At 34.4% G+C, this 24,029-nt stretch overlaps 4 protein-coding genes across 4 annotated transcripts; 2 read left to right on the plus strand and 2 right to left on the minus strand.

Moving 5' to 3' along the window:
- The first annotated feature begins 2,509 nt into the window (after window positions 1-2,509).
- LOC105208807 (uncharacterized) lies at window positions 2,510-3,975 on the plus strand. Its single transcript, XM_011178856.3, has 2 exons — window positions 2,510-2,898; window positions 3,416-3,975. The coding sequence occupies exons 1-2, from the start codon at window positions 2,694-2,696 to the stop codon at window positions 3,670-3,672; spliced, it is 462 nt and encodes a 153-aa protein (XP_011177158.1). The 5' UTR covers window positions 2,510-2,693; the 3' UTR covers window positions 3,673-3,975.
- Window positions 3,976-6,418: 2,443 nt separating this feature from the next.
- LOC105208806 (serine protease Hayan) lies at window positions 6,419-10,187 on the minus strand. The gene is made up of 4 exons (XM_011178855.3): window positions 9,456-10,187; window positions 7,165-7,751; window positions 6,921-7,104; window positions 6,419-6,855 (listed from the first exon to the last, which is right to left on the minus strand). The coding sequence occupies exons 1-4, from the start codon at window positions 9,553-9,555 to the stop codon at window positions 6,524-6,526; spliced, it is 1,203 nt and encodes a 400-aa protein (XP_011177157.2). The 5' UTR covers window positions 9,556-10,187; the 3' UTR covers window positions 6,419-6,523.
- A 667-nt stretch (window positions 10,188-10,854) lies between these two features.
- LOC105208805 (uncharacterized) lies at window positions 10,855-11,459 on the minus strand. The gene is made up of 2 exons (XM_011178854.3): window positions 11,260-11,459; window positions 10,855-11,196 (listed from the first exon to the last, which is right to left on the minus strand). Exons 1-2 carry the CDS (start codon window positions 11,405-11,407, stop codon window positions 10,904-10,906), a joined length of 441 nt encoding a protein of 146 aa, XP_011177156.2. The 5' UTR covers window positions 11,408-11,459; the 3' UTR covers window positions 10,855-10,903.
- A 2,600-nt stretch (window positions 11,460-14,059) lies between these two features.
- LOC114803589 (serine protease Hayan-like) lies at window positions 14,060-24,029 on the plus strand. The gene is made up of 13 exons (XM_054231806.1): window positions 14,060-14,523; window positions 16,772-16,925; window positions 17,032-17,196; window positions 17,261-17,304; window positions 17,366-17,640; window positions 17,709-17,892; window positions 17,966-18,283; window positions 22,525-22,678; window positions 22,784-22,894; window positions 22,952-22,995; window positions 23,067-23,341; window positions 23,410-23,593; window positions 23,664-24,029. The coding sequence occupies exons 1-13, from the start codon at window positions 14,436-14,438 to the stop codon at window positions 23,984-23,986; spliced, it is 2,319 nt and encodes a 772-aa protein (XP_054087781.1). The 5' UTR covers window positions 14,060-14,435; the 3' UTR covers window positions 23,987-24,029.

Consider the following 24,029-nt stretch of genomic DNA (forward strand, 5'->3'; position numbering starts at 1 on the left):
TTTAATCGGATTGCTAATGTGAATATCCTATCAGGTCACAAATTTAAATATATTATATATAAATTAATTTATAACTGATAAACAATGTTACGCAAATAGAAAGCAGCAGTGTTCTGCTTTCTTTAATTTACGTTTCGTTGAAACGGTGTTATCTTTTAATTAAAACGCACGAATATTCCACGACCAGATATAAATTATAATAAGTGTTAAAAAAAATTGAATACACGCTTTATATTTATTTATATTTATGTGTATTACCAAATTGTATTAGGGGTGCTCATAGACCGCCCATTTCTCGATAGGATTTGAAAAGGTTTATATGGAATGTACTTACCGAACAAACAGTGTTAGATCTCCGAAATAACAGCCCTTGGCCGTATAAAACCTGGGTTACTTTCCGGTATCGTAGAACCGGCTCTTGTGGAAATTGCGGGTGTCTTTGCAGCTGGACTGTTTCGATCGCTCTAGATTCCGACACGTTTGTAAGGTAGGTTAGGATTAGACAGTCAGATTGGTCCGCAATGAAGGTAGATATCGCATCACTCCATTATGGCATGACTTAGTTATTATGCAGAAGCACATTGCGGTGAAGAATTTCCTATATATTATTTTCCATAATGGCTCGCCAAAATCGATTATATAAGCTCATGATAAATTTAGACTTGTGTAAAATATGCATTTTTTAATAAAAATCCATTTTAAAATCTTCTTTGCGACAGTAAGGTCATGGAATTCCAAATTATGATAGAAAATCAGTTCAAGAACGTCCTTTACGGGAGAGTATATGTAGAGGCTGATCAGCTCTGTTCTTGAAAATATCTAAATACCGTTTACGAGTTAACACAGTGACAAATTTGACAGTTAGATCTGAAGTTGAGGTTATTGGGTGCCTTTAAATTGGACGTTTTAAGCTTCCTCTATTTTTAATATATGAATTACTATGTTGCCGAGTTTGTTCCAGCGTCTGATTCTAAGACTTCAGTTTTGTTTTTCACAGATGTAAGTATGTGATTGGCGTTGCAACCGTTTAGCCGGTTATAGCCGAATCGACGATAGTGCGCCACCTCACTCTCTCCTTCGCAGTTCGGCGCCAGTTGGAGATCCCAAGTGTAACCAGGTCGCTCTCCACCTGGTGCCTCCAACGGAGTGGAGGCCTTCCCCTTCCTCGGCTTCCTCCGGCGGGTACTGCATCGAACACTTTCAGAGCTGGAGTGTTTTCGTCCATTCGGACAACATGACCTAGCCAGCGTAGCCGCTGTCTTTTTATTCGCTGAACTATGTCAATGTCGTCGTATAACTCGTACGGCTCATCGTTCCATCGTCTGCGGTATTCGCCGTTGCCAATGTTCTGAGGACCATAAGTCTTACGCAAAATTTTCCTCTCGAAAACTCCTAGTGTCGTCTAATCTGATGTTGACATCGTCCAAGCTTCTGCACCGTAAAGCAGGACTGGAATGATAAGCGACTTGTAGAGCTTGATTTTGGTTCGTCGAGAGAGGACTTTACTGTTCAATTGCCTACTCAGTCCAAAGTAGCATCTGTTGGCAAGAGTTATTCTGCGCTGGATTTCGAGGCTGACATTGTTCGTGTTGTTGATGCTGGTTCCCAGGTATACGAAATTATCTACGACCTCGAAGTTATGACTGTCAACAGTGACGTGGGAGCCAAAGGGAGTTTTTCACAGATAGTTCGGCGCTAAATGAGCATGTTGAGTTAGGAATCTACTGTCGTCAAATCTATTATACGATAGTAGATCTAGTTCACTCCGGTTCAGAAAAGGAAATAGGAGGAACTTCACACAAAATTTTGATTCAGGTCACCCTGTTTATATTGACACACCTTAATTTAATTAGAAAATAGTTTTAATATTTCAATTAGTAATGTATACATATAGCAGTATATCAAATTAGAAGTGATAAAAGCATCATAAAACACGGTCAACAAAAAAAAAACAAATTTTATAATGTTGTAAATATTTCTAGAAGATATAGAAATTCATATATGTATTTACAAAAGCACAAATTGGTGCCACATAGGGCCAACATAATTCGAGTACAGATGCGTACACATTTCTCTATGATGAATGAATGACGCTTTCACCTGAGCTTGCGAGAGTTCTCCTATCATTACAATAATCTTATCACAAACTAACACAGACGCAAGCGTATCTACTCGTTCGTGTACATTTAGTACCAAATTTTGAGAAATTAGTGAGAGTCATATTTTTCGCATTGATAACATTTCAGAATTTCAGTTGATGTGCCACTTACTACCTGGAAGTCCCTGGCCGCTGCCATGAAGTTAGCAAAGAATGGAGAGTGGAAAATAGAGAGTATTCTATGTATATTGATAATGGCAGAATGTTCTATGATATCTATACATGAACATACAGTTGTATTGAGTAATATCTACCTGTTCATAGAAGAGCTAATTTATTTGCAAAATTTGTGGTTGGGTCCAAGCGTTCAACTCTATCTCTATCTACGCAAGCTTTTTGCTATAAAAACTCACTTGAGCCATTCGGGGAGTGATTGATTGGGAAAACGTTCAGTCGACAACGGACGCGTTTGCCATATAGATGAGCTGCAACAAAATTTCTCTGTGAAACTCAAGTCCATACAAAAAATAATACAAAAGTGCTGAGAAAGTGTGTTCGAATTCGAAGACAAAAAAACAAAAAAACAATAACAAACATGTTTGACACATTGCGGAAGTGCACGATTGTCTTGATCTGCGTTAATTGTGTATTAGCGGTCGATTTGAAATATTCGGAAATTCAAACTGTAAACGATGAAACACGTTACATAGTGCAAAATCCAAATGCCGCCATGTCTTTGTTCAACAAAAATCATTATGTCGGCGGGCAATATGTATTCACATCGGGCAAGAGGATTTCAGGTGAGTGACATTGGTAATTGCTTTTGTTGTTGATACTACGAGACGAAATTTTACGGCGTTTTTGAAAGTATATGAAACTTTAGTCAAGTGTGACAGATTTGAACCGTAAATTATTTTGATAAAAACATATAATTTCGAAGAATTCGGTGTCTGTTTTATGTCAAGAACACAAGAGATTTGCTGACTTTAAATAATATGGCTTTTAAAAAGATTTATCTTGCTATGTGGGAGTCAAGTACTTTCTCTACCAGTTAATTTAAAATAATAAGAATTTCACAGTCAAAACTTTTAAATTCGAAAACGACTATTTTCGGTAAAATTCGAACTTTACTAAATCTTAGAACATGAATCTTCAGAAAAAATGTCAACTCGTTGTTATCGAACGATAATTCTATATTACCGACGGTTCAAAGTACCTAAGAGAATATTTACATGTGTACTTATATTATTCGTGCCTTCCAAGACTCTTTTACTTTAAGACTCTTTTACTTATACTATTTTCACATATTCTTTACAGGCGATCGCTTGATACTCAACTTCCAGGACTCAACGCAATTCACCAAGGGTGAAGATGTTGAGGCACTGTTACGTTACCCAGCCAAAGGCACCGATTCCAATATTATAACTCAGGTGGAAATCTACGCGGCTGTTTCCTCAGAAGACGCGGATACATTCTTCGTTGATGGCGGTATTAACAAATCGTATTGTGAGATACTTATTGCCTGCAATAAGACCAATTTTGTCGAGTTTGAGATGTTCATTTATGGTTATTAGCTGTACGTAGTGTGTGCCGTTACATTGATAAATAATACATAAAATAATTTTTGTTGAGCAAAAATTTCTATCTCTGGAAAACTTAAAGAACAAACAAAGTTGACTTAATAAAACTGTGATTTTAAGTGAAATTGAAATAATGACAATTAAAGAGAAACAAAAAAAAAAAACAATAATAATGATGCTACGTTGAGCGTAGTAACATATGTACATCTTTGCTATAAAAACTGAACTTGTTGAGTTTCCGCAATATTTTATATGAATAATAATTACAATATAAATAATAATAGGTTTGGCGTAATATTTTTTTTACTGAACATTTTAATTTTACTTAAAATTGAAACAATTTTATTATGCGTTTTGTGTAAACGTTTTTGGTTTCTTCGTGGAAATATGTCGGAAATACACTCGAAATTACGAGTATAAAATATTATTACAGTATAAAATATTTCCTGTTTTTTTTTTGTTCGGGTTTCGAAATCACTATCCACCGGTGGGTTGTCACGGACGCATTATGTTGCGGCTATGACACCAAGTAATTAGTTATAGTTGTGTAAAACGCAGACTGACTGAATCCTACTATTACAGCGATGAAAAAAATTCGAAGTTGAATTTTCGAAGTCGAATTTTCGAAATTAATTTTTCGAAGTCAAAATTTCGTAAATGAAATTTCAAAAAAGAAACGTAATTCAACTGTCCTAATTTCTATTTCTTTCTTCAAAATCGAAAATCAAGTACTAGACTAAATCCTACTATTACAGCGGTGAATGTAAAAATTCGAAGTCGAATTCTCGAAATTGATTTTTCGAAGTCGAAATTTTGTTAACGAATTTCCAAAAAAAGCAATGGAATGTAAATAATTTTAACATTCTCGAAAAAGGCCAATGATTTTCTAACATACATAAGTTTTTTCATGCTTAGAGAACCGATACAATTCGTAACATCTATTTATTTCTCTTCACTTTCATAATAAACTTACTGTTTTCTACTATTATTTATATTTTTAGAGTTGTTCCATAAAATGTATCTCTTACAGTTGACACTTAAAGCTGGCCTTCAATAACAAATTCTCTCCGCAAAAGCTCTGGGTACTCTGAAACTATGCGTTGCAGTCGAACTTTTCTGTCGAGGAAAGTTAAAATTATAATGTTTGCTTGGTTGTTTACAATTTGGTTTTACGTTATAATTTTATTACTTATGACAGTAAACAATTGACGTATTCCAGAGATTACAAGCAGAATTTATAATTAAAAGAAATTCAATAGGGAAAAAAATAAAAAAACAAAATGGTATAAATTTATTAATGTCGTGCGTTTGTAAGTATTTTCTAGACAACAAACTCGGTGCGCGACTTTCGCAATTGATTCTATCTTTGGCAAAATTTATAATTACTTTCTTATCATCTGGAAATAAGTTAATATTTTGTTTATATTGGCACGACGGTCGTACGACTTTATTGGCAACGCTAGCGCCTACGGAAAGTACGCAAAAACACTCAATTCATTGCAATTTGAATTCAGAGGCTAATATATTTCTTTATCACAGCTGATAATCGCTTTTATGGCGTCGTACTCGTACACACATGCGCATACAGACAGATTTTACATAAGATCGCAAAGCAATTTGGACCATTATATATATATGTGTGTAAATACATATATGTGGCACATGCTTCCTATATGACAACACGAGTACTTTCGAGTAGTGCATACTTGAAATTGCAATGTGTTTATTTACTCAACTAAACGGTGGGTAAGTCAGTCAGATAGTCCAAGCGTTAAAACTAGATAATTGTCTGAAGTCGATGGGATTATTAGCACTTGACGGACAAGTATGTTATCATACTTACATTATACGTATGTACATGTAGTTATAATTGGTAAGTACTTCCAAGAAAAGGTAAAAAAAGATATTCTATAAATATAACTTTATTGTGGGTGAGTACTTTTGAAGCACTTGTAAACACGGCACGTTGCTATGGTCTTATATTTAAACTTGTCACTTATATTGGATATTATGGGTTCCAACTGGTTAAAGTATTAATCTAAATACTGTAACACGGTGTGTCACAGGGTGTACCGACCCAAATTTTTGCACACCCTGTAGTCATTGAAGTCTCTACGTACTTTTTACCAATTGTTGATATACTATAAATACTTGTATAGTGAGACTGTGGCGCCGATGCTACGTGCTCTTTATCTACTACTACCGGCGTTTACCGAAGTTGAAATTTCGAAATCGAATCTTCGAAGTCAAATTTTCATAATAATTTACTACTATTGCGGGTGGAGAGACTGCTTTATACGACATATCTAATCTAGGGTAACCGCCAGGCTTTAACTATAATTGTTTTCAGGAGAGATCCAGCGAACTTCAGTATCCTCTTAATCCAAATATGTATGTCAGTGTAATAAGGAATGAGCTCCCGCACATTGATTTTTTATGAAGTCGAAGGATTCTCCGAACTTTTTCTGTAGCTTTTGAGAGCTTTTAACGGGTTATAGCCGAAATAAAGCTTGTTTTCGCAAAATGATAAAACTACTACTGCGTCATCGGTTACAATTAAAAATGAATAAAAAGAAAACGTTTTTCGTATAAAAGTTGTAACGCGTAGTTTATTTACATAAAAGTATTAGTATTGTCATTTTATACTAATTCTAACTTGAAATTTTAGTAAAAAAGAAATGGTCATGAAAAATTTAACCGTTAAATCTGTATAGTTAGATTATAGTTACAATTGGCAATCCTCTCCCAAACTGCTTTAAGGTATGATACTCTTTAAATTAAAAATAACTTTTAAGCTCATAAGCACTTAAACCAATGTTTTATGTACAAATATTCCTTGGCAACGTCACAGATTCTTCCAAACAATGTCCTCAATAAAGTCCAGATATGCCGCAACTCTTGTATAAAGACTGGGAGTGACGCTAGCGCAACCATCACCGGCCGACACAATGCCAATCACATTCATTTTTCGATACTTTTTGTCAATGATGAGATTGAGCGGTCCACCAGAATCACCCCAACAGGCGTCACTAATGAAATCCGGATCGCTGGCGCAAATTTGTGTGGGCAAAATACCACGACTTGGTAAGAAACTGCTGCGCGCATATGCCTTACTGCAGTTCTCTATTGAAATAGCCTTGACGCTAGCCATTAGGAGAACATTCGACTTTTGACGTGCTGTTGTAAGAAAGAAATTCATTATTTTCGCTGGTTTTTTGATAATTGTAGCTGTCAATATTTACTTTTCAAATCAGTGACGCCCCAACCGGTTACATTGAGCGTCACTGTCGGTGGCGGATCAGCTAGATCTGTGTGTAGGCAAACTGGAAATACTAGAGAAGAGTATTCAACATCATTTTTCAGCTCTATTATGGCAATATCATCATACTTTTCCAAATTCCGGTAATTCATGTGTGGGTAGAGAGCCTAAATAATAGTAAATTATAAATACGTATTCTTTTTTCTTTAGTATAATAGTAATATTACCTCAATTGGCACATCGATTGCATTTTTCATCTGTTCGGGATTATTGAAATCCGTTGCACCCAAACGTACAATAATCGGTTTGCTGTCCGGTCGATTGACACAATGCGCCGCTGTGAGCACAAAACGTTTGTCGATTAGTGTACCACCACAGCGGAACTCATATGTTGAGTTTTGTGGATTGATCGGCGCATAGCCAATTGCAGCCATATGTGGATATTCGCCCGGTGCCACCGGTGAGCCGCCTAATATATGTGGCACGGTGTAAGGCTCGGCGTAGTCATCTAGTAGGCGACAAGCTTTTTTTGCTTTTCGGTCTTGAGTGCCGCCGAAGTCACCACGTGTTGCGTTGGCACCATTTGAGTTATTGTCGCCTCTTAGAAAATCATCTGTGGTATTAAAGATGCCCAGCAAAGTGCGATCGTTTACGATGGGACAGCAGATGATCTCTTCATAGATCGTAAAACCACAACGTTTCACATCGGCTTTCGTAAGTCCGAGATTTTGCATTCGCTTGGCAATATCAGGACAATCACGTGGTAACGCGCATTGTCCAAACACACCTTGTTTGATTTCACATGCATTGCCCTCTGTGAAAAAGTGGAAGTTGAGAAATATAATATTTTTAGTTGGAAGATATTTCGTATGTATGTGTTATGTTTTTGATATTCTATATTTTCTAGAAATAACTTGTATTAATTTTGTAAGTATGGAATGCTTTTATGGATATGCTTTTATGCTTAGCTATCTTATTGATTTACTTTAATAATATTATATAATCAGGTTAGAAATTAGCGAGAATGCCATAATAAGTTAATTTCATAAAGAACGGTAGACTTAGAGCCTCAGGTATACCGAAACCAACTTTCAGAAAAGTCAACTGAAATTATAATATTTAAAAGGATCCACTGCAACTATAGAGCTCATTTTACTAATCATTGAGACTTTTAAGTTTTAAAAACAATATTTTCAGTCTTTTTGTCCAGAGTCTAACGAGTAACATCATTCTCATAATATTCTATCAAGTCGAGCATATAATACTTAAATCATACGGAGTAGTATAATTTATAGACAGCCAATTCACTAAAATATCACATCGTAACATCATGCCATGACATCACATCACATTGCAAAATATAATTAAATTAAAATCAGTAAGATCACAATGATTATTAACGCATTGTAACATCATATCGAGGCAACGCATCACTTCACACAGTAAATATTTTTCAAATATTCGCATAATTAATTATCATAAAATTAGGCTGAGTATGACATCACATCTTACGAGTACAATGTCATTTAACACAATATCACATCGCATAAAATTAAAATCTGTAACATCGCAATCATTATTATCGCATCGTATCATCTTGTCGTTCCATGGTATAAAATCACACAGTATTATCAAAATAACATTTACTAGGTTAAATCAGTCATAATAAATATTATTATCGCATCACAGCGCACTTCACTTCATTTTATTCAAATTATCAGTCAGAATATGACATCACATCACAAGTGAAATCCGTTAGAGCTTGTCATCAGATCAGAATTCAAATAAAGCACACAATAATACATATGTATATAAATTAGATTGTAAACACATACGTAGAAAATGTTTATGTTTCATCACGACAGGTGACATCACATCACATCACAGTATGTCATTTCAGCTTTTATGATTTATTGCAAAAACTACGATGAAAGCTTCACTTCAACTAACTGGCTGTTATAATATTAAATATAAAGTTTTTTTTATAAATTTTTATGAATTTTTGTAAAAAGAAATATCACGTGACAACAGATCATATGATGAAAGATCACATCGTTCTATTTATATTAGTACATCACTTTAACACAATTAATTTATATTATTATTTAATTTATTAGATATTATATTTATTCAATTCGTTAACATTTCACATCACATCACATCATAATTTTCACAATTTAGTTATGTATATGTATGAGCAACACATCACGTCACATTCAACTGTTATTGCTGGTAACATTTATTAAATATAATGTTTAAACTTAAAAATAACTGCAACAACAACACTGTACATAACGTACATACATATTTACGTATAAGATAAGAGTTTATATGATTTAATGGCGAAAAATCCATTCCTAAAGTGTACGAGCAAAGGTTATCGTTGAAATTGGATCAAGATTCGCAGAAAACTGGTTCCAATTTTTTAGTAGCATTCGAGTTTTTTAATTTTTTTTTTTACTAATTATTGTTGAAATTCACAAAATTTCGCACACTTGCACTTGCAGATGGTACTCACCGATTTCAGCAGCGGATGTCGCCAAAAGTGTTTCTAGAGCAAAATGCGCAGAAAAGCACAATTTTAATACGAGATAAAGCTTATGCGTTGTAAACATCATTAAAGAACAGTAATCGAGATTAAACAATTTAATGTGCGAATAGAGAGCGAGTAAGAGAGTGAGAGTAAAAAAAATCACTGCAAAGAGCGTTTTAATTCACACAGATTTGAACTCCTCGCAATCTGAACTGATCTTGAAAAATATATATTTTTTTTTCACTCTCTTTTTTTCGCCAACTCAATTTATGCTCAATTCACAACAAAAAAAAAGTGGCTTGAAAACACCTGCGACAATCGCTCGGCGAGATAGGCTGTCGGAAATGTCAGCAATCTGTCTAACATTACTCGCCCGTTCAGATTTTACAAATTACTTGAAGCTGGGAGAACATTGCTAATCACAGTACATACATCGAAATGATCGCTTTCGGGCGCTGCTGGTGTGCGTCTTATAGACGATAATGAATGCTTTGTTTTAGTTTGCTGATTACTTTGTTTTGATATTTTCACTTCACTTGTTCGGCACTTATTTTATTTTCAAGGTCTCCAAACATTTGCTAACATACATATATCTACACGATTTGATACTACAAATGGCACAATAGTAACTGGAATAATATACAAATTGTTTCGAAAAAAAAATCGCGAAAACGAGATTCTGTTCTAATTATCAACTCTCCCGTTGCAGTGCAGCACAACGACTGAGAGTACAAGTTTGAGACGACAGACTGTCTGCTGATCGAGAAGCAAATTCTTTAATCAACAACACTATGCTACAACAGTAAAACAATTTGGAACTGGAATTTCGCATCTTAATTTTTTTGGTATTCTTTCAAAGTGTTTAGCAACTTTCGAGCCTGCTCTATCATTCGGAGAGGTGATGATCATCGTTTTTCGTGATATACAATTTATGATCTGCATGGACTTCCTAACTAAAGGGTCACAGCGCTTTTCTATACCGAAGTATTGAATCCATTTGATGAAATATTGCAAAAAATTTTCCATTAGATAAAAAGATAAAAATTAGTCGAACTAAGACTTGCTGCTGAGTCCAGCGTATACTGCAAATTTGGCGGTCAGAAATTTCAATCGAATGATGTGGCCTCCGTTGCAGACCCCTAGAACACCTAATGGTTCTTACACGCGATAAAGAAGTTCAAGGATTGCTGGGTCGAGTGTATCAAGCTAAAATGATAGTAAAATTTTTTCGAAATTCTGGTGTTTTAATAAAGATATCTAATTAATTTCAAAATTTTATCTCATTTTAACTTTGCTTCACTAAATTCTTAATTGCTCTAGTGGCCTTTTGACTTAAACAACAGTATTCGATTTTATTCTTAACATTTAATAAACAAACTACGTCTTTCACTTAAAGTTTTTATTATTTTTGTAGATTTTAATTTTTTTTCCACTTAAGCTTTTAAACCATCAATAATCACAATATAGCGTAGTGACTCTGTATTTGTGACGAGCACCTGTAGCGTAATGCTGCGCTCACCTATGCCACCCGATATGGTGTAAGCTTGAGATGTAAAACCCTCATCGCCCTCCAGATACAAACTGACTTTCGTAATAACTTCTTCGGCAACGACATCGTTATCGGTAGTGTCAGCGTTCGGCTGCGGATATTGAATATTTACGACTATATCGCTTTGGTCAATATTAGGTGTAACGGTTTCTTGAAATTGATAAATCGGTATTGCGCCTAATAAATTAAATACGTAATTAATATTTAATATAAAAAATTGATTTTAAGCGAAAATTATACCGTCCACGGTGCTGCCCAATGTGAAGTGCTCAACGGTCGTGGTAGTTGTCGTACTTAACGGTTCTCGATCCGAAGCACTTAAAGCCGTTGCTACAATGGCCAATATGGTGCAGATGAAAAAGTTGAAAGTGGCACTCATCTTCGACATAAAGCGTGTTCCAATATTTCCGTGTATCTAAGTTATACTAATGTGAGATTCTTTTTAGCGGTTTCTTATATATGCGTATCATTAAGTGATTTCTTGTAAACCTATCACATTGTTCTCATTGCTTGTGCTTGTAATGACATATCGCGGCATCGTTTGAAGCTGTGTAACGTAATTTCTTTTCTGATAAAACATATTTATCTAATTAACACAAATTTTGTATCGACTTTTTACGAGGGTCGGTCAAGTAGTATCTGGTATGGTTGGTAAAATATATATATTTTTGTTACACCCAAATTATCGCTTTTGTATTGTCTTCTTAGTTAAGTTTCGTTAGGTGCTCTTCTTAGAAAGTTTCTTTAACAATTCATACATTGATGAGGTTTTCGGTTTCCGGTTGAGTGTGAGTTCTGGGTAATAGCTACATATAATAAAAATAGTACTGTCCAATTGTCCAGTATTTAATGTATTATGAAGAGTCCCTACTTTTTTAAAGAAAAAAACGCAGAAAATTCAAATTTAATGGGAAATGTTTATTATCATACGAAAGAGCATTTAGTTGGTATTTAGTTTTTTATACTCTCGCAACCTGTTGCACAGAGTATAATAGTTTTGTTCACATAACGGTTGTTTGTATCACCAAGAAATATAAGAGTTAGATATGGGGTTATATATACATAAATGATCAGGATGACGAGTGGATTTGAAATCCGGATGTCTGTCCGTCCGTCTGTCCGTGCAAGCGATAACTTGAGTAAAAATTAAGATATCTTAATGAAACATGGAACACATGTTCCTTGGCACCCTGAGGAAATGGCCTTGCTTTCGAAAGTGGGCAAAATCGGTCCACTGCCACGCCCACAAAATGGTGGAAACCGAACACCTATACAGTGTCATAACTAAGCCATAAATAAAGTTATGAAAATGAAATTTGGAACATAGGATCCCATTAGGGAGGAGCACATTTGGATGTAATTTTTTTGGGGAGGTGGGCGTGGTCCCGACCTCAAATTGGTTTATTGTACATATCTCGGAAATCAATAGAGCTATATAAACCAAACTTTCTGCAGTCGTTTTGTTTCGCCACTTCTTAGTACAGTCAAAAAATGAAAGACATCGGATAATAACCACGCCCACCTCTCATACAAAGGTTAGGTTGAAAATTACTAAAAGTGGGTTAACTCGCTAGCGAAAAACGGCAGAAACACTAAATTTCACATAAGAAATGGCAGATGGAAGCTGCACTCAGATTTTTTTTACAAAATGGAAAATGGGCCTGGCGTCGCCCACTTATGGGTCAAAAACCATATCTCAGGAACTACTCGACCGATTTCAATGAAACTGGGTTTGTAATAGTTTCCTTCCATCTCAATGATATGTTGTGAAAATAGGCCAAATCGGTTCACAACCACGCATACTTCCTATATACCAGAACTTTGAAGACAATCTGAATCGTTTACTTTACAATATATAAAGTAAGTACTAGTGAAGATATCGGTGCAGAACTTTGCACAAATACTATGTTAATAGTGTGGCAGCCCCATTCTAAAAAATCGCCGAAATCGGACCATAGGTTTTTAAGGCCCCATATATCGAACACGAGGACCTCGGTGCTTCTAACCTAATATTATGGTTTCCAACTTTCAATGGACTTTATACAATATATATGACGAATATGTGGGTCAAATTGCGTATTACATAATATAAATAAAGTCAAATAAATAAATTGCGAGAGTATAAAATTTTCGGTTACACCCGAACTTAGCCCTTCCTTACTTGTTTTCTCTTTCAAATGTTGGCCGTGGATGGCCCATCCATTGAGTTCAATTTTCGATGACTCGTGCGAGCATTTCGACTGGCAACTAACGAATGACACGCGTGCTGTTTTGCTCCAAGCTCTAAATCGAAATTATCCTCATAGAATTTAGACTTTACATACATACATGTCCTCAGAGTAAAAAATCTAACTGTGTGATATCACACGGCCTTGGTGGTCAATCGACCGGCACAAAACGTGAAACATGGCTCACGTTTGATTTGTTAAAAAGGTTTTTGAAAAAAGTACCCCTTCTTGGTTCATCCTTTATAAACAATGTTTGATGGCAACGACTTATTTTCAGTATCGAATGTTAGTAGTTGAAAGCTTGTGAATAGCCCAGAGAGAACAATTAAACCACTTTGGCCATTTTTATAAAATCTTATTTGAATTTATCAAAATCTCGATCACTTGGAAACAATCGCACTGCATGAATAAAGCTTTCGTAATGGCAGTCTTATTGCACTTGAAGCTTTTGGCTTGAGCGAAACAAACTGACAGTGTTCAAATCCACCTATAGGTCATAAAAGCTTTCACAGAAATGCAGAGCAAAACAAAGCAAGTAAAATTAGTATTTTATAGAAAGGTGGAAATCAACGTTCCTGGAAGCACAATGATGCAGCTGAATACCCAGAAATGCAAAGTGTTCAATATGATTGCGCTAAAATGTTACATCGACTGAGAGAGATCTCATTATCATTTGCTTATGTACTTAAATGTGTTACACTTAAAATCATATACATATATGTATGTAGATATATATGAATGTAAGTGCATTTTACAATGAATAAAATGTATAAATGCAAGCTTTGTTTAAAAATAACTGTTTCGTGGAAAGATTGTTTAACTAAAATATTCTTTCTTATCAGAATGCAATAAGATGAGTTGGGATTAGCTTTGCACATTCAGTTGTGGGAAATAGAAACTGCAGTTCGGTTGCAAGGCGAGTTTTGCGGCGGATAAAATATTTTTTGCTAAAACATAAAAAGTATTTGGAACTTCAGTTTAAGTGCAGAGCAGATATTTTCGAATTATATAAAGTTTCAATAAATATGTGTACCATGAGTGTGTCTTGAAACTGGCGAAAAAATTAACACTGTTTTCGTTCGTCAGAAAAAAAAAATATTTATAACTAACAAAAATCCTCGACAAAACAAAAAAAAAAAAATTTTACATATATTTTTTTACATCTTATGCAAGCGAGTTTCATTCACAATGAAAATGCTACCGAAATCTAATCGAATTACTATAGCGTTAATTATTTTATTCGCCTATTCGTGTTATGGCGAAGAGCAACTTGAAGGTAATATAATATATATAAGATATCTAAAATATAATTTTACAGTTCTCAGATCGATGAAACCGATATAATTGAAAAAGTGGTTCTGTGGAAGACAGTTGGTACAAACACAACTTTTTTTTAAAGGACCGGAAAAGCCAATAATATTTGTTTGTTTTTCAAATTTCTTCACTCAATCTTCGTGCTGAAGTTTTACGAAAGCTTTCATGAATTTATTTGATTTAGAAAAAGTAATTCTACTTGAAGTTTGAGCAACAGAGCTTTGTATATATGTTGCAATTTTTGTACTCTCGCAACAAAGTTGCTACGATAGTATTATAGTTTTGTCCACATAACGGTTGGTTATAAGTCCTAAAACTAAACGAGTTAGATATAAGGTTATAGATATCAAAATGATCACGACGAGACGAGAAAAGTTCAAATCCGGATGTCTGTCTGTCCGTCCGTGCAAGCTGTAACTTGAGTAAAAATTGAGATATCTTGATGAAACTTGGCAGACGTATTTCTTGGCACCATAAGAAGGTTAAGTTCGAAAATGGGCGTAATCGAACCACTGCCACGCCCACAAAATGGCGAAAACTGAAAACACTTAAAGTGCAATAACTAAGCTATAAATAAAGCTATGGAAGAAAAATTTGGTATGAAGGATCGCACTATAAAGGGGCATATGTGGATGTAATTTTATTGGGGGAAGTGGCCCCGCCCCCTACTAAGATTTTTGTACATATCTCGCAAACTACTAAAGCAATATCAAGGAAACTATTTTGGGTCGTTTATTTCAGGTACTACCTTATACAGTCCAAAAATGGAGGAAATCGGATTGTAATGACGCCCACCTCCCATACAAAGGTTATGTTGAAAACTACTAAAAGTGGGTTGACTCACTAACGAAATACGCCAGAAACACTAAACTTCACATAAGAAATGGCATATGGAAGCTATACTCAGAGTTTTTTACAAAATGGAAAATGGGCGTGGCATCGCCCACTTATGGGTCAAAAACCATATCTCAGGAACTACTTGACCGATTTCAATGAAACTTGGTTTGTAATAGTTTCCTTACATCCCAATGATATGTTGTGAAAATAGGCTAAATCGCTTCACAACCACGCCTACTTCCTATATATCAGAACTTTGAAGACGATCTGAATCGTTATCGTGAAGATATCGATGCAGAACTTTGTACAAATAATACATTTATAGTGTGGCAGCCCCATTCTAAAAATCGCCGAAATCGGACCATAGGTTTTCAAGGCCCCATATATCGAACATGAGGACCTCGGTGCTTCTAATCTAATATTAGGGTTTCCAACTTTCAATGGACTTTATACAATATATTCGACGAATATGTGGGTCAAATTGTGTATTATATAATATTAATAAAGTTAAATAAATAAATTGCGAGAGTATAAAATGTTCGGTTACACCCGAACTTAGCCCTTCCTTACTTGTTAATATTATCTTACTAACTCATGTTTGAATTCGGGAGATGGCTTTCATCCGTACATTAAATTAATGCACATTATTAATAAACTCCTCCCAATCGTGTTTGAAAAGCTTTGATCTACAAATTACAGCTGACCAAAAAGCAAAAAAGTGCTATAAAAAGTCCAAAATAAAGCTTTCAAAAAAATACGTAGGATCACAGTTTAGGGGGAGGAAGCGTCTTTGAATTAAACCTTTTAATGAAAGTGGGCGTGGTCCCGGCTCTTAATGGTTTTTTCGTGTGTGTTTTATTTTACTTACCCAGAAGCAAGAAGCTAGAAATAGATTATTAATTTCTTAAAAGGAAATTAGTTCCATTAATATTAATTATAATGTTAACTATTAGGTCTACTACTTTGCTTCCGCCGTTATTTTTTTGTAAATTTAATTTTTTTTTCGTATAAAAATGGTTATAAATGTCAATGAGCCTCAGCCACACTTTAAAAAGAAAAGCAAAATTTCCCGCAAATGTCGAGAATTCGGCTCAAAAAATGACATTTTCAGTTGAGAATAAGTTTGGGATGCAAACAGATCTCTACAAATATTTTGTAGGGTTAATGTTGACACAAATGTCCAAGATCGATATAAAACGATTTAATCGACCAGTGCTTGACCCTAGAGACATCTATTGGAAAACGGCGGAAGCAAAGTTGTAGACCTAATAAACAACAGGGCTGTTAGTGCTGTTACATTTTATAAGTATTTTCTTTAAATAAATAATTTAATATTGCTATTTATTTAATGAACGTATTCATTGTATTTCTAGAAAATGATCCATGTCAAGCCAAGCACTATAAAGGAATATGCCAGATAAATAGAAATTGTCCACATTTAGAGGATACAATGGATGCGATGGGTCTTAAGGCAAATTCAGTGAAGCGTTGTGGCTTCACGGTCCATGAAGAGCTCATTTGCTGTCCGTAAGTATTTCTCGCAGCTGACGATATAGTGACCCAATGTAATTTTGCAATCTGCTTTATGCGTTTTATTTATTATTATATATTATTTACAAAAACACAAAAACAGTGATTTAATGAAAACGACAACCACTAAACCTACGGAATTCACCACAATATCATCAAAAACTATACGCGACTCGCTAAAAGGCCTTTCGCCCGAGGAAAGTAAAAAAAGAATTAAAGAGTTAATGAGAGAAGCAATGAGTGGATTAGATGCAAGGCCACCCAGAGGGTTTGTAAAAATCATTTGATCATTTTGGTTTCGAAAATTAATAAATAAGTTTCTAATTTTGCAGAAATTCTGTATCTTCACGTATTGCAGTTCATCCAGCTAATCAAGGCGAGTATAAAATACAGAAAATTGTTTAAATTTACATTGAATTCTTTGGGAAACATTTCAGCATGCTTTGAAATCGAAAAAGAATTAATGCCCAGTATTCAACCACATGTGTTAAACGGAACAGCAGCCAATTTTGGAGAGTACCCGCATATGGCCAGAATTATGTACGATAATGTCAAATTGAGATGTGGTGGCGTCTTAATTGATAAACGTTTTGTGCTCACTGCTGCGCATTGCGTAGACGGCAAGGAAGGCAAGGCTATAAAAGTTGTTTTGGGCGTAACTGACTTTAATGATCCAACACAGGCAGAAACTCGACAGGATATTAATATCAAAGTAATGCCATTGTCTATATACACATGTACTTTCTAGGTCTGTATTAATAGACTTGTTTCTTAAATTAGAAAATCCATTTGCCGCAAAACTACACTGCTTTAAGATTTTACGATGATATTGCTGTAATTGAACTGGACGGAGTTGCCGTGTTTAATCAACACGTTTATCCGACTTGTCTACACACGGATGAAGGTGAACTACCTTATGATATTGATCTAGTTGTGACTGGTTGGGGGCTAACTGAATCTAAAAGTAAGACAACTGTATGCAATTCTCTATTAACATGGTACACATTTTTTTTTACCTTTTTTCTTTATACTTTTAGAACCTTCCGATATTTTATTAGCGGCCAATTTGACATACCTACCCGTTCCATTATGTGATCAAAGTTACGCTAACCTCAATGAATTGCGTCTAAATCGTGGCATCATTGATACACAGCTATGTGCGTTTTCTCTATATCATGATGCTTGCCCTGGTGACTCTGGCGGTCCGTTACATATTGTTAAAGATAAACACTTTAATAACTACAGAGTAGTGGGTATAGTTTCATTCGGTCCTGAATGTGGTTCTGACTTACCTGGCGTATATACTAGAGTTTCAGACTATTTAGATTTTATCGAAGCCGTTGTATGGCCAGATGGCTGAGTTGCCAACTAAAACAACTATGTATTTGTATATATGTATGTATATAGTTTAGATAAGTTTTTATATCGTTTAGTATTTATACGCAATAAAAATTTTATCAAAATGTAATGTGAAACTTATAAATATGTGATGGCAATCATGCACACCTAATAAATTACGGTAATATTAAAAATTACAAATATTCTATTATGTTCTTTATGGGTGGGTTAACATTTGCAAAATCAAATTGCTGAGAAAATGCTGAACAAAATTAAAAAAAAAATTCTATAAATTTGAGTGATTCTTTGGTAATTTTAACAAATGATTATACAATTTACTTAAGTCCAATCGATTCCCAAGTTTTGGCTGTTACCGATTAATCTGCAATTTGGCAAAATATCAGCCGATGTAGGTCACCTGTATAGCTGTCATTTTCTATCATCAAGTTATTACAACCTATTCCATGCCTTTAGAGAATGACTTTGCTGATGAAAATCTCATCGAGAGCAGCTGCTGAAAATCGAAGAAGCTGTCCAGTTTTTTACCAATAGGGACGAGGATTTCTTTGAGAGAGGCATTATGAAATTACCTTCAAAATGAAAACAAGTAATAAAACAAGCCGGAGCATATTTGCCCTAAATTAGATACATTTTTCTTTTTCTTTCTTTCTTTTTTCTTTTTCTCACTTTTACTTTATACAGAAATCTTTTGTATCTGTGTATATCACTGAACTCCTCCTAAATGGCTGGATTTGAATGAAATATTTTTGTGTCTTCAGCTGGATTCGAGGATGGTTTGTAGTCACCATGCGGTCCAATTTAAATATTGCATTCAATTAATTTTAAATTTATTAATTTTTTTGATGTTTTATTCATATTTGCCAAATAACAAAAAATAGTTGATGGCGTCATTGTTATTGTATAGAAACCACCTAAAAGTATGTATATATAAATTTGCTTTGGGATACCAAATCTTCAATCCAATTATGTATTAATTCCAGTTGATCCCAACAAACAAAAAAAATTTGTTTAATTTCCTAATAGCTTAATATATCTTGCAGGGCAAGGTCGGTAGCGTCCGCTAGTTCTAAATAAAACTTTCTATTTAATACAAAAAAGTATGTATTCATTGACCTTATATTATTATCGCGGGAATGAATGGCTCAGTGAAATATGAATTCGACTGTTTTAAGTAGCCATAAAACTTATATTAAACAAAATTTGAATGAAATTACATATGTACATATGTGTAAACATATTTCTAAACGATTGCGTATTGTTGCGTCTTATCTCGTTTTGTTGTGATTCAGCATAAGAAAGACGTGATTCATAGAATTTCTAAAACAATGTGAAAGATTCGGGTTTCCCAGAATTTTTGCCGGCCTCATTCAAAACAGTTGAAATCAAGTGCATATGTATTTGAAAATATATCCATTTATGTTGCTTATTAGTTCAGTCAATTGTTTAACAGCAATTTCTTTGCCGTTATCTGTGAGCACTGAGCTTTTGTCAAAACATTTACAGTAACAAATTTAGCGAGTTGGACATAAGTTAGTATGTGACGTCCTAATTCAAATCGATGTTTAAATGCTTTCTTCGATGTTAATTGTTCGATGGTCAAAAACAAAAGTCATTAAAAGGTGGGAAAGAAAGATTTCTCCACCAATGGAAGCAACGCATGTGCCAGAGGACCAAGTAATGTTTCTTTCTGAGAACGATCAGTCTGTTTGAATAAAGTGAACATACATATTTCCTTAGATATACTATAGTGTTGTGCCAATAATGGGTGAAATCGGTGTAGGAACTATTCCAGTCCCTATATATAATACTACCTTATTCTATTGGTCTATACTTATGTCGAATGTACCTCAAATAGTATCCGGTAATCAGTTACTAACGATAGCTGTATTGAAATGCAACATATTTTTTATGTACCGTTTTCTTAACATCCGAAAATGTAGCCCGGCCTTTGAATTTTGCAAATTCTTCAAGCATGACGCTAGCTGATAAGAGTGAAATGGGTTTGCTTGAAATTCAACTATAAATGCTTTATTCGGCCAATAACAACATTATAATTCCAAATAATAATGTGATAAACTAAAGAAGCTCAGACATTTGAATTACTTACTATACATAATCGCTGCTTAAGCCGAGCTTCTCACTTCAGTTGGGTTTTGGAAGTGCTGGCGACCACATTTGTTGAGTGTTCGGAACAAATTAGTTCAACGTTTTTTTATTAAAATCAATTTCACTATTCAAATTATTTACTTTTTAAATGGTAAAGATGAAATAAAATTGTATAAAATATAATGGAAATTGTACTAAATAATAGACGGTTCTCAGGCTCGGCTCAGCATAATCGCCATGTTCTAAAAAATCAACCGTAATCAGTGTGCGTTCGATAAGAGTTTGAATCCAAGTTTCTAAGTAATGGCATTATGTTCATGTTTGTTTACCTAACGGTTGTTGCTGTCATCTAGAACTAAAAGTGTTAGTGATATAGGGTTATATATAACAAAATGATCAGGATGACGGTTAGAATTGAAACCCGAGTAACTGTCCGAATGTTCGTGTAAGCGATAAATTAAGATATGTAACTTAATGAAACTTGGTACACTTTGTAGAAATAGGCATATTTGGCAGAATATTTTTTTAGGAAAGAAATTATGGTTCGAAATCCATGCATTTCTAGTGAGAAATCGCCGAAATCGGACTATAACGTTTCCAGACCACAGATATAGAACATGAGGACCTCAGTGTTTGCGGTTAAATTTTGCCGAAAATGTTGGTAAATCTCTCAGATATTCTAAAGAATTTCAAATGAGATGTGTTTCTTATAATAATGGGCTACGAATATTTGTCAATACTTCCCTAACCGATATACCGTTTATATATATCGGTTAAGATCTGAGATATAATACAGCTTGATGGTGAAAATTAGTTAAAAATCGATTGAGGAACTTTCTCAGCCCTCATATACTATATATTATGATTTTCGTTATTCCAGTGAACTTTTAGCAGAATATACGGGACGAATTGTGTGTAATCTTAAGAACATTAAATAAATAAAATACAGTTTACGTATATTTTAAATTATCTAATGCAAGCGAGCTTCATTTGTAATGGCAGTGCTACCGAAATCTAATCGACTTATGAGCGCGTTAATTATTTTATTCGCTTGTACCTGTTATGGCGAAGATGAACTTGAAGGTAATATATTTTCTTCAGATACTTAAAATATAATTTTACAGTTCTCAGATCGTATTAAATACATACATATATAACAGGTATATACAAGTATATATAAAGACTTTTGTTCGCAAGGTTTGCAAATAATATGAAAATTTTTTAAAGTTGTAAGTATTTTTCTGGAGCGCGTGGAGTCTGCACTTGTAAAACGGTGCCGGTGATGGAGGTCGTGCGATGCATCTGAAACAGTCGAACCATTTTTTTTTAATTTTTATAAGTTTCTTTTCTTTATGAACTAAAAAAATACCGAAGAAGTTATAAAATACCAAATTTTTTCGAAGTTTGAAAAAAAATTCACTTTTTTAAGAAAAAAAAAAATTGATTTTAAGTTGCATAACAAGTAGTTTAAATAATAATAGATAATGTCCAACTTTTTTAGTTCAAATAGAAGATAATTTAATACTGAAGCTAGATCACTTTGGTTTTTTTCGATCGGACATATATTCTTTTTGCTATCGCGGGCACCGTTTTCTAACACTTGTGAAAATGAAAATTCGCGAAAACGCGCTTTAAAGTCTGCCTGAGCATTCGCACCTGCTCGACGCTCGGCACTAAAACTGCTCTAGCTTCGAAGATATGTCGAACTGGCCTCTGGAATTTTAAAGACATATTCTTGGATAGTTTTGGAAGAGATTTAAAACAAAACAAATAATTTTTTGAAGCCTGTAAAGCAGACTACTGCCTTAAATTCAATAAACTTCTCCCTCAGATCTACAAATTGCCGAAAAGCAACAAATAATGCTAATAAAATAAAGTTTTAGAAAAATTACAGAGGCTCACAGTTTGGGGAGGGGCGGGGTCTCGGTCCGTAATACTTTTTTTCTTGTTCTTCTATTTTATTTATCAAGAAGCAGGAAGTTAGAAATTAGATAACTAACTTCTTAGAAGGAAATTAGTTTTTTAAATAAATAATTAATAAATAACTAAATATTGTTAATCATTAAATTTCTCCAAATCACAAACATTGAAGCATATATCCATTTAATGAACGCCTTAATTGTATTGCTAGAAAATGATCCATGTCAAGCCAAGCACTATAAAGGAATATGCCAGACAAATAGAAATTGTCCACATTTAGAGGATACAATGAATGCGATGGGTCTTAAGGCAGATTCAGTGGCGCATTGTGGCTTTACGGTCCAAGAAGAGATCATTTGCTGTCCGTAAGTATTTTTCACAGCTGACTATGTAGTGACTCAATGTAATTTTGCAATCTGTTCTTTGCGTTCTGTTTATACTCACAAAAAAAAAACAAAAACCACAAATAGTGATAGAATGGAAACAAAAACCGCTAAACCTACAGGTCTTTCGCTTGGGGAAAGAATTAAAGAGTTAATGAGAGAAGCAATGAGTGGATCAGATGTAAAGCCACCAAAGAGGTTTGTAAAAATGTTAACAAATTTCATAAATAAATTAATAATTTTATGTTTTTGCAGAAATTCCGTATCTTCACGTTTTTCCAATCGCCCAGCTTATCAAGGTGAGTATAAAATACAATAAACAGAAGATTGTTTAAAATAACATTGAATAATTCTTTGTGCAACATTTCAGCATGCATTGAAATCGAAAAACATTTAATGCCCAGTATCCAACGACATATACTAAACGGAAAGACAACCAATTTTGGAGAGTACCCGCATATGGCCAGAATTATGTACGATAATGTCAAATTGAGATGTGGTGGCGTCTTAATTGATAAACGTTTTGTGCTCACTGCTGCGCATTGCGTAGACGGCAAGGAAGGCAAGGCTATAAAAGTTGTTTTGGGCGTAACTGACTTTAATGATCCAACACAGGCAGAAACTCGACAGGATATTAATATCAAAGTAATGCCATTGTCTATATACACATGTACTTTCTAGGTCTGTATTAATAGATTTGTTTCTTAAATTAGAAAATCCATTTGCCGCAAAACTACACTAATTCAAGATTTTACGATGATATTGCGCTAATTGAACTGGACGGAGATGCCGTATTTAACCAAAATGTGCGTCCGACTTGTCTACACACGGATGAAGGTGAACTACTTAATGGTGTTGATCTAGTTGTGACTGGTTGGGGGCTAACTGAATACAAAAGTAAGACAACTGTATGAAATCTTCTATTATCATGGTACCAATTTTTTACCTTGTTTCTTTATACTTTTAGACACTTCCGATATTTTATTAGCTGCCAATTTGACATATATACCCGTTCCATTTTGTGATAGAGTGTACGCTAACCTCAATTATTGGCGTCTAAATCGTGGCATCGTTGATACACAGCTATGTGCGTATTCACCAGGTATAGATGCTTGTCGCGGCGACTCTGGCGGTCCGTTACAAATTGTTAGAGATAAAAGCATAAATAATTACAGAGTAGTGGGTGTAGTTTCAATCGGTCCTGAATGTGGTGACCCGCTACCTGGCGTATATACTAGAGTGTCAAAATATTTAGATTTTATCGAAGCTGTTATATGGCCAGTTGGCTGAGTTGTGTTTTGTGCAAGATAATTTGTATTTCTATAAATGCATG

The sequence above is a fragment of the Zeugodacus cucurbitae genome, chromosome 5 (assembly GCF_028554725.1).
Source record: "Zeugodacus cucurbitae isolate PBARC_wt_2022May chromosome 5, idZeuCucr1.2, whole genome shotgun sequence".
Classification (NCBI taxonomy): domain Eukaryota; kingdom Metazoa; phylum Arthropoda; class Insecta; order Diptera; family Tephritidae; genus Zeugodacus; species Zeugodacus cucurbitae.